General features: G+C 45.6%; 1 protein-coding gene across 1 annotated transcript in view; it reads left to right on the top strand.

The window, feature by feature from the left end:
- The window catches only part of Rhpn2 (rhophilin, Rho GTPase binding protein 2), a 58,343-nt gene that overhangs the window by 11,646 nt on the left and 35,479 nt on the right, over positions 1-11,218 (top strand). The window contains exons 2-3 of the mRNA XM_013026160.1: positions 531-646; positions 6,977-7,105. Coding sequence (XP_012881614.1) covers positions 531-646; positions 6,977-7,105 — 245 coding nt within the window. The remainder of the gene's footprint in view (positions 1-530; positions 647-6,976; positions 7,106-11,218) is intronic.

Raw genomic sequence — 11,218 nt, 5'->3', positions numbered from 1 at the left:
AAGCTCTATGCCTAAATATATATTTCTAGAGCAGGGTTACACTTTTAACCTTCTTTGAAGCTACCTGTGAACTAGCCCAGTTATTCTCCAGGAATGAAAGGCACTGGTACTAGGGCTTAAACTCAGGGCCTCACACTCTGATTTAGCTTTTTCACTAAAGGCTGGTGCTGTACCACTGGAGCCACACACAGCTTCATTTCTGTGGGTTTTTTATTTTGTTTTTTTAGTGCTTAATAGAAGATAAGAGTGTTAAGGACTTTTCTGCCCACACTTACTTTGAACTTCACTCCTCAAATCTCACCCTCCTGAATAGCTAGGATTGCAGGTGTGAGCTACCAGCACCTGGCTCATGAGCGATTCTTAATTCTCTTGATACCCTTCCATCTTCTAAGCATTTTCTCTCTTGGAATTACTTTGATTTTCTCAGAAAAGCTTTTTTTTTTTTGTTAGACTTTTTTTGTTTTTAGGCATTGTCATCATTTTTAGAGTGGCTGACATCTAAAAGGACATCTCTTATTTCTTTCCCTTAGGGTTGTAATCCTTTGGCACAGACTGGCCGGAGCAAGCTGCAGAATGAAAGGGCTGCTTTGAACCAACAGATCCTGAAGGCTGTGCGGATGCGGACAGGAGCCGAGAACCTTCTGAAGTAGGTGTCTCTTGACCCCACTGCTGTGGGGGAATCCTAGGCTCCCCTAAGGCCTTGTGACTACCTTTTCACCATATTCCTAGACCTGGTTCTTGGTTTCAACTTCAGGATTTCTTCTTATTTCTGGAGGCCTAGAGCTTCGTTATGTTTAAAAGATCCATGTTTTGCCTGGTACCAGTGGCTCACACCTATAGTCCTAGCTACTCAGAAGTCTGGAGTTTGAGGATCATGGTTTGAAACCAGCCCTGGGCAGGAAAGTTTGTGAGACTCTTATTTCCAGTTAACTGGATAGTACAGCTGTAGCTCATGAGTCCAGAAAGTAAAGGACAGTGCCCAGGCCCGGAGTTCAAGCTCTAGTACTGGCACAGATATACAAAAAAAGGGCAAATAACCAGGCACTGGTGGCTCATGCCTGTAATCCTAGCTACTCAAGAGGCTGAGATCTGAGGATCTCTGGTCAAGCTAGTTTGGGCAGGAAAGTCCATGAGATTCTTATCGCCAATTAACCACAAGAAAACGAAGTGGCACTGTGGCTCAAGTGGTAGAGCACTCGCCTTGAGCTGAAGAGCTCAGGGACAGCTCCCAGGCCCAGAGTTCAAGCCCCAGGACAAAAAAAAAGCGGGGGGGGGGAATATTTTGCTCATTCTGTGTATTTGGCAGATGGTAGAATTAGCAATTTTGATTCAAATCCATTTATGATCTTGGTATTTGTTTTTCCTGCTTTCTATGGGACTTGTGCTTTTCCACTGCCTAGAGCTCTGCCTGATATGGAGTCACTGGTAAAATTCATGTTAGTTAAAGAAGGAAGAGAAGGCTGAAAAGAGGAATAGGGACATTTCTGGTACCAGTGTCCACCTTTGTAATAGGCCAGGGGCATGGTGATTTATACCTGTAGTCCCAGCTGTTTAGGAGGCTGAGATTGTAAGATCACTTGAGCCCAGGAATTCAAGACCAGCCTGAAGCTAGAAGCTGGTGGCTTACACCTAGCAAATAGGAGTCTGAGATCTGAGGATCCAGGTTTGAAGCCAGTCAAGGCAGGGAAGTCTGTGAGACTCTTATCTCCAATTTACAATAAAAAAAGCCAGAAGTTAGAGGTATGGCTCAAGTGCCAGCCTTGAGGGGGAAAAAAATCTAGGGAACAGAATCCAGGCCCTTAGTTCAAGCCCCAGTACTGGCATAAAACAGCAACAACAAAACCCAGCTTAGACAACCCAACTACTCTGTGTCTCAAATAAAAAGAAGGAACAAAAGGAAAGTAATCAATGTGGTTCAGGACAGCCTGTGCTCTGGAATACTCAGTAGCCTGATGATAAAATAGTTATCAATTGCACAGCTCCATCGATAAACCTTGGCTCCTTCTGGGCAGCTGTCATCTCCTCCATACCCTAAAATCAACTAAGTATAACTGGGTCAGCTCTCTGTTCTTTCTGGAGAGTGTGGCGTTTCTTCTGCAGAATTTATCCGTGTGTGTGTGTGTGTGTGTGTGTGTGTGCATGTGCATGTGTGCATGTGTGCATGTGTGTGTGTACGTGTGTATACGCACACACAAGCGGTGCTTGCCATTGGGTCCTGCATTCAAGGCCTCATACTCATGCCTGGCTTTTTTGTTCAAGGCTAGAGCACTAACCACTTAAGCCCTAGCTCTACTTCTATCTTTGTTAGTTCATTGGAGAGATAAGATTTTCTGAGTTTTCTGTCCTAGCTGGCTTCAACCCTTGATCCTCAAATCTCAGTCTCCTGATTAGCTTTGATTACAGGCATGAGCTACTGAGTTTTGGGTGATATTTTTTTTTTTATTTAGTCAGTTGTGGTACTTGAACTCAGGGCCTGGGCACTGCCTCTGAGTTCTTTTTGCCCAAGGCTAGCTCTCTTTCACTTTGAAACACAGCTCCACCTCCATTTTTTTTTTAATTGGGTACACAAATTTCTTTTCCTCACTTTTATGGTGAAATGCTACAGAGAATAATATAAGCAACCTTTCTTTTGCTCAAGAATAACAGTGCTATAAAAAAAAATTAAAAGGAATCTGTTAGGGTGTGGAGATGTGGCTCAAGTAGAGAGTACCACCCAGGCTGGCTTTGAACTACAATATTCAGATGTCAGCCTTCTAAATAGCTAGGATGACAGGCATGAGCCATAGGTATCCAGGTAGACTTTTTCTTTAAGTTCTAGGAATTCTTGACCCAAGGGCTTTGTGCATGCTAGACAAATACCTCACACTAAGCCACACCCTAACTTTAATACAGAAGTAAACAAACCGGGTAACTGTAGGAAGTGATTTTTTTTTTCAAAAAAGTGCTGTTGACGAAACTGATAGGGTAGTTCCTGATGACTTGGTCTTAGAGACCTGAGTAGGCAGGAAGGCGTGTAGGTACTGGAGCTTGTTCTTAGCTCTGTATTCCCCTCCCCCACACACCCCTAGTGCTCTACCCCAGGAGCCAAAGCTCCACTTATGACTTTTTACTAGTTCATTAAAGATAAGAGTCTCACAAGACTTTGATTCCCTTGGGCTGGCTTGGAACTGTTGTTCTCAGATCTCAGCCTCCTAGATAGCTAGGATTACTGGGGTGATCCACTGGAGCCTGGCTGGCTATTTTTCTTGCAGGATCTGAAGTTTGTTGAACTACTTATATAGATAAAGGACCATGTGTTAGCCTCCAGGGTAATACACTGGCCTTTACTGGGCTTGTTCTTGGGGAAACAATCATTGTTTATTTTGCCTTAGTCCACAAGTAGGCTTGAGGCACTTTGGACATTTGTAAGACTTGTAAGCTTTCAAGTAGTGGGTGGGCCTGGAGAAGGAAGAATGTATGAGAGGCTTTGCTGGTGATATACTTTGTTTATGTGAGCCTTTGAGCTTCCTGGCAGCCTTAGGAAAAGGGAAAATTGATCTGGAGCACCTTTCATACCGATAGCTTGAAGGAAACGTACCCTAAGACTTGGTGAACCTGTTCCCATATACCCAGAAGGCTGAGACATTTTTTTCTTCCCTGAATTCTTGTGGGATAAGATCTACTGGTAAATCATTCCTTTTTCTTTTTTCTTTTTTTTTTCTTTTTGTCAGTAACACCTTTGTTGTACAGGTTTTACAAGCGGTAGATTGGGACCCATTTTGTGTTATGAAATCAATTCACTATGTTGCTGTGGTATAATCCAAACGTAAATATTTGGTCTTTGTTTCCTGAGTTCCTGGTCCAAGCCTCCTAAAACTCTTGTGATAAGAGTTATCTCCAATCTACTGAGACTGTGTCTTGTTGGGGAGACCTTAAGGCTAAGGACTGATTCCTCAGAAGGACTCAGCCAGGATTTAGAGGGGTTTTCACAATCTGTTCCCCCTCCTATCCTCCTTTCCAGAAGTGGGAGGGGCCTAGAGATTGAGGTCAACCACTAGTGGCCAGTGACTTTAACCATCTCGTATATCTAGGGAACGAAAGCTCCATAAAAGGCCCTAAATGACGGGGTATAGGAGTTTCTGGGCTGGGGAACATACTGGGGGTACAGGGAAGTTGGCCTGCCTGGAGAGGCCATAGGGAGGAAAGCTCTGTACACCTGTCTCTGATAGCATGCTCTGGGTATCACTTCCATTAGTCTGTCCTGGGGCTTGAATTCAGGGCTTGAGCTCTGTGAGGTTTTTCCCTCAAGGCTGGTGTTCTACCATGTAAGCCACAGCTCTGCTTCCATGGTGTTTCCTGCCCCAGCTGGCTTTGAACAATGATCCTCAGATTTCAGCTTCTTGAGTAGCTAGGATTATAGAGTCCTAAGCCACTGGTGCCTGCCTCGTTGGTCTATTCTTGGATTGAACATTTCCCCTGATCAAGAACTTAGATGAAAAGTTTCCCTCACTTCTGTGAGTCTTGCCTAGTGCTTTATCTAGTTGGTCAGTCAGAGTCTAGATGGCCCCCTTCTCTGGGACTTGTGATTGGTGCCTCCAGTGGGGACAGGACAGTTGTATTAGGACAAAGCCTTTAACCGATGGGTTAACAGAGAGTTGGGAGTCCGAATTGGATGAAGTTATTGGAAACTCAACTGCTGCTGGGAATCAGGAACAGGAGCTCTGGAAACATCAGAAAAAGAAAGAGGGAGGGGAGGAGGGAGGGGAAGGATGGAAGAAGAGAGAGAGAAAGAGAGAGAAGACCTAGCTATCTAGACACTAGTGACTCATGGCTGTCATCCTAGGTACTCCAGAGGCTGAAATCTGAGACAAGCCTAGGGTAGGAAAGGCTGAAACTCTCTTTATAGCCAAGTAACCACCAAAATGCCAGAAATGGAGCTATGGCTCAAGTGGTAGAACACGAACTTTGATTGAAAAAGTTAAGGGTCAATGACCAGGCCCTGAGTTCAGGCCCCAGTACTGGCACAAGAAAAGAAAAGAAAAGAAAAAGGACAATTTAGAGTAGAATAGAATATGTTGGAGTGCATGTGTCCCTCTAGCTTTTGGGAAGCCTTTATTTTTCAGGGATGAGTGTATGTGCACATGGGCTGCATGGGGATATAAAATGTACTAATTAGCCAAGCACTGGTTGCCTGTACTGTAACCCTAGCTTCTCAGGAGGCTGAGATCTGAGGATCATGGTTCAAAGCCAGCCTGGGCAGGAAAGTCCATGAGACTTTTATCTCTAATAAACTTCTTTTAAAAAGCAGAAAGTGGGCACACTGGCTGTACTGGACATTGATGAAAGTGAACCAAGGAATTCATGGGCAGAGACAGGAGGGAAAGAATGAGAGAGAATGGGGACACAGATGATAGTAAGCAAAAGGAAAGAAATGTACTTATTATCTGAGGTAGTAAAGGTAACCTGCTGTATATCACCTCTAAAACAACAATAAATAGTTTTTTTAAAATCTGGAAGTAGAGCAGTGGCTCAATTGGTAGAGTGCTAGACTTGAGCACAAAAGCTCAGGGACAGCCGGGCTCTGGTGGCTCACGCCTGTAATCCTAGCTACTCAGGAGGCTGAGATCTGAGGATCACGGTTCAAAGCCAGCCTGTGCAGGAAAGACTGTGAGACTCCTATCTCCAATAAACCACCAGAAAACCGGAAGTGGCACTGTAGCTCAAGTGGTAGAGCGCTCACCTTGAGCTGAAGAGCTAAGGGACAGCGCCAAGGCCCAGAGTTCAAGCCCCACGACCGACCAAAAAAAACCTACAAAACTCAGGGACAGTGCCAGACTCTGAGTTCAAGTTCTAGGACTCCCCCTCCCCCCCTCTCCACATTGTACTAATGCTTATAAGTCCTCTAAAACAACAAAAAACAAATCCAAACTCGGCAGAACAATGGTCACCAAGGCAAGTTTCCTCAACCTCATTGCCTGGTTAGGGGCTAAGTATTCAGGTATGGAAACTCTCTGAGCAGTTAGAGAAGAAACCCAGTGTCCCATACCTGTCTGGGTGTAGGAAGATGGCCAGCACCCTGCTCTCTGGATGTATGGGTGCAAATGAGCAGCAGGTTTTTATGCAGCAATGAGGGAACAATGTAGACAGACAGTCTTTGTAAGCGAGGCCCAGCTTGTGGTAGAAAAGCTTTGTATTTCCTCAGTCAGATGACAATGATTCTGGTTTATAAGTATGTGCAGGACCCTGCTGACTCAGTGCCTGGTCTTCTTATTGTTACTTTGGTGGTGACTTGTAATCTGTAAGTTGAAGGACCCATCTGCAAAGTCTTTTGAGTTGCTGTTGAAAGTAGGTCCTTTGTTCTTTTTTTATTTTTATTTATTTTATTTATTATTATTATTTTTTGGTCGGTTGTGGGGCTTGAACTCTGGGTTTGGGTGCTGTCCCCGAGTGCTTCAGCTCAAGGCGAGCCCTCTGCCACTTGAGCCACAGCGCCACTTCCAGTTTGCTAGTGGTTTTTTATTGGAGATAAGAGTCTCACAGACTTTTCTGCCTGGACTGGCTTTGAACCTCGGTCCTCAGATCTCAGCCTCCTGAGTAGCTAGGATTATAGGCATGAGCCATTGGCGCCCAACTGGTCCTTTGTTCTTATACTGCATACTCTTCCATTCTATACAGTGTTTTAGTGGTTAGTGGACTTTTCAGTTATTTGTGCTGTATGTGTGTGTATATGTGTAAGTACATGTGTACATACATATGTGTATATGCACTGGTACTGGGACTTGAACTTGGGGCCTGGACACTGTTGCTTAGCTTTTTGCTCAAGGCTGGCACTTTACCACTTAAACCACAGCTTCACTTCCAGCTTGTTGAGCGGCTTCTCTGATCACTTCTAATATTCATCTGCCTTTGGCCTCCTGAACCTCCCTGAAGGGATTGGGTTAATGTCTGTTCATCTAGGTTGCTTGACAGTGCTTCTCTCCCTCTTCTCTTTGAACAGAGTAGCCACAAACCAAAAGGTACGAGAACAGGTGCGCCTGGAGCTCAGCTTTGTCAACTCAGACCTGCAGATGTTGAAGGAGGAGCTGGAGGGACTCAACATCTCAGTGGGCGTGTACCAAAACTCAGAGTGAGTATGCCACACCCTTCCCAATGAATGTTCTTTAAGCCAGAAGTTGCCTGCATCCCAAATCTTGTGGTCCCAAGGGAGCCAGTAGCCCCCACTCTGGGCAGGGAGAGAATACTCAGTTTTCACCCATCAGAGAATCAACCAAGTGCTAGGGTATATAGGGTTGGATTTGTGGAGTTTATAGGGAGAAAACTAGAGTGTTGGCCAGACAGCCACACAGCAGAACTGTGTGTCTGGGTCCAGGCAAGGTAATGGCATCTGTTTACTTGGACTGAGGTGTTGTCTCATCTGTGAGGATACCCTGGAAAGTGCTCTGTGAACAGTTTGTGAGGTCAGATCTGCCCCATGGGGCTCAGTTGCCCTGCCTTCTCCCCTCTTATCCTCTCTCTAAGCCCAAGGCCTGTTTCTGGATCTTTCTATTGAATGTCCAAGAGCCTGTGCTCACATCTGTCATCCTAGCTACTCAGGAGGCTTAGATCTGAATATGGTTTGAACCCAGCCTGGGCAAGAAAATGTATGAGACTCTCATCTCCAATGAAAACCCTGCCCCCCCAAAAAATGGTAGTGCAGGTATGTCAAATGGTAGAGCACCAACCTTGAGCAAAATAGCTAAGGGACAATGTCCAGGCCCTAAGTTCAAGCCCTTGTAATTGGTTCCCCCCCCCTTCCAAAATGTACAAGATCAGCTCTTCAGCTCAAGGTGAGTGCTCTACCACTTGAGCCACAGTACCACTTCTTATTTTCTAACTGGTTTATTGGAAATAAGAATCTCACAGACTTTTCTTCCTGGGCTGGCTTTGAACTGCGATCCTCAGATCTCAGCCTCCTGAGTAGCTAGGATTACAGGCATGAGCCACCAGCACCAACTCTTGAATGGGAATCTTTTATGTGTAGGGTTGACCTGTCTAGGTTCCTTGAGACCCCCACAGAGACACTTCAGAAGTGTCTCCATGCAATATAGAGAAATGAATGTCTTGATTCCAAAGTGCTCCTTGGGAGGAATAGTGAGATGTGAACTACAGAAAAGCTCAGAAAGTCATAGCCAGGCAACTGTGGCTCATGCCTATAATCTTAGCTATTCATGAGACTGAGATCTGAGGATCACAGTTCAAAGCTAGCAGCAAAGTCCAAATTCTGAGAGACTCTTATCTCTAATTAACTACCAAAAAAGCTGGAAGGAAATAGAGCTGTGGCTCAAGTGGTAGAACACCAGCCTTGGACAAAAAAGCTAAGAGGGAATACCCAGGGTCCTGAATTGAAGCTCCAGTACTAGCGTGTGTGTACATGTATGTGTGCGCGTGCACACACACAAATTTATTAATAAGTGGAAAAAAATAAGAAAGTAAGTCTCCTGCCAAAGGGGGGACCAAGGAGAACTAACCAACAAATCCCAAGAAAGAACTTATCTACTTTTTGTGTGGGGTAAGTAAAACTTCTCCAACACGGGTAGGCCCTGAAGGAAACTCAGACAGAAAATAGTTTCCTGGATTAACAGAAGGAGGACGTTTAGGAATTTTTTGAGTCGCTTTGGAATGTACATTTCCTGACCCTAACCTTTCACATGACACCTGGGGTGGTGGTGTAAGCTGAAGTCAAACATCTGTGCCCCAAGCCAGGCCTCTGGCTCTTTTCTTTGTGTTACCTCTGTCCGGTTCACTGGTGACTCCCAGAGCAGTTCCAACAACCTTATCAGACCAACAGCAAATGGCAGAAATTTCCATCTCTGCTCTGGTGTTCAATGTTAGTATTGTGACGAGTGCTGGTGGCTCATGCTTGTCATCCTAGCTACTTAGGAGTCTGAGATATGTGGATCATGGTTCAAAGCCAGCCTAGGCAAGAAAATCTGTGAGACTCTCTATTTCTAATGAACCACCAAAAAGCTGGAAGTGGAGGTATGGTTTAAGTGTTACAGTACCAGCTTTAAGTGAAAAAGCTAAGGGACAGTGCGTGGGCCCTGAGTTTATGTCCCAGTGCTGATGCACATGTGCACCCTCCCCCCCCCCACACACATTCCACTGCTCGAGTCCATCCAAATTCCTGCAGCAGGTAAAGCAGTGCCAAGTTCACATAAGAGCAGGGTGACCCTGTGGCCCTGGAGTGGCCCTAAGCCATATGCTGGGTCACTGAAAAGAGGGAAGGAAATTAGGAATAGATTATAAAGGACACCTGACACGTCTCTTCGCTTTGCATTTCAAATTGTTGGTTATTTTTGTTGTGTTAATACTGGAGCTCGAACTCAGGGCCTGGGTGCTATCCTTTAGCTTTTCTGTTCAAGGTTTGTGATCTAGCACTTTAGCCACGATTAATTGAAGGTTAAGAGTTCCAGACTTTTCTGCCCCGGCTGGCCTCCAGCTGTGATCCTCAAATCTTAGCTTCCTGAGTAGCTAGGAAGTCACTGGCCCCTGGCTTCTAGTAGTTCTGATGTTTTGGGGTTTTTTTTTTTTTTTTTGCGTATGTGCCAATTTTGGGCCTTGAACTCAGAGCCTATGCACACTTTTCCAGTTTTGGAGTGGTTAATTGGAGATAAAAGTTTCTTATTAACTTTCCTTCCTGGCTGGCTTTGAACAGTGATCCTCAGATCTCAACCTTCTAAGTAACTAGGATTATGTGTGACCCACCAGCACCCAGCTATACTACAGATCTTATATGTCTGCAAAATAGGCAGAGAAGAAATGAGCTTCACTGGGCATGTAAGAAAAGGTAGGGATCTCAGATCACGGAGACAGTCATGTTTGTGCCACACTGGGGTGGAATGCCCTGGTGTTGGAGTCTTCAAGCTAGTCATGGGAAGAACAGACCATATATCCAGCCAGAAGAGCCAGGTCTGGCTGATCCTTTTCTCCTTCCACCAGGGCCAGCCTTCTGGTGTGGGGGCCAGGGGACATTGAGTCAGCCACACACCTAGACTGGGTCCCACTAGCTTTCAGCACAACTTTGCCATGGTGGTAGTTTCAGCTTACGTCCATTGTCCACCTACCTTGCCTGGCATTCCTGAACTCCTCTCTGGGCTGGGCTGAGCAGCCCATGAGGTCTCCTGTTACAGGTTAGGCCCCTGGATTCCTATTTGTAAAAGCCTAAGCACAGGTTTACTTCCTGCCAGCCCTGTCCTAGGAATGTAGGTAGGGCCAGTATGAGGTGACCCAGAGGTCCTGGCTGCAGGAGGGGGTGACGCAGTGGTTTCTGGAGTCTGAACCTGTGTTGGGAGCAAGCCATATTTAGGTATCAGATGGGGGCCTCTGACCCTGAGGAATTCACTGACATTGTCCCAAAAGAAGAGACAACCCCCCTTTCCCCCAGAGGGCGGGAGGTGATGAAGGCTACTTAGGAGGGAAGGATAGAGAGAATGGGAAGGGTTAGGGACCAGGAAGGGCCCAGTGAAGCAAGGTGAACATAGTGGAGCAGAGTGAGTGCAGTTGGTACAGTAAACAGGTCTGTTGAAAGAGAGGTCAAAATTGGACGGGTAAATCAGAGTTGAGGAGGTGGTTGGTGATTGTCTTAGAAAAGGAAAATCATTAGCCAGGTGCCAGTGGCTTATGTCTGTCATCCTAGCTACTCAGGAGGCTGAGATCTGAGGATCATAGTTTGAAGCCAACCCAGACAGGAAAGTCCATGAGACTTTTATCTCCAATGAACCAGCAAAAAGGCAAAATGAAGTTGTGGCTCAAATATTAGAGCTCCAACCTTGAGTGAAAAAACTAAGGGACAACATGCAGACCCTGAGTTCAACCCCCAATACTGGCACAGAAAAACACACACACACACAAAACAACAACAGGAAAGGAAAGGAAAGGCATGGTCAGAATTATCTTTATGGGGGTTCGAGTTGTGGCTTAATACCAGCCAATGAGCAAAATGTCAGGTACTAAATTAGAGTCCCAATCTCAGACCAAAAAAAAAAAAAACCCCAAAAAAACAAACCAACAAAAAACAACAGTGGAGGGGCTGGGAAGGTGGCTCAGTGGTAGAGCACTTGCCTTGCATGCATGAGGCCCTGGGTTCGATTCCTCAGCTCCACATAAGCAAAAAGAAAAAAGCTGCAAGTGGTGCTGTGGCTCAAGTGGTAGAGCGCTAGCCTTGAGCTGAAGAGCTGAGGGACAGCACCCAGGCCCAGAG

The sequence above is a fragment of the Dipodomys ordii genome, unplaced genomic scaffold (assembly GCF_000151885.1).
Source record: "Dipodomys ordii isolate 6190 unplaced genomic scaffold, Dord_2.0 Scaffold92, whole genome shotgun sequence".
Taxonomy (NCBI): domain Eukaryota; kingdom Metazoa; phylum Chordata; class Mammalia; order Rodentia; family Heteromyidae; genus Dipodomys; species Dipodomys ordii.
Note: the sequence above shows the minus strand (reverse complement) of the source record. Positions and strands in the feature narration are given on the sequence as shown.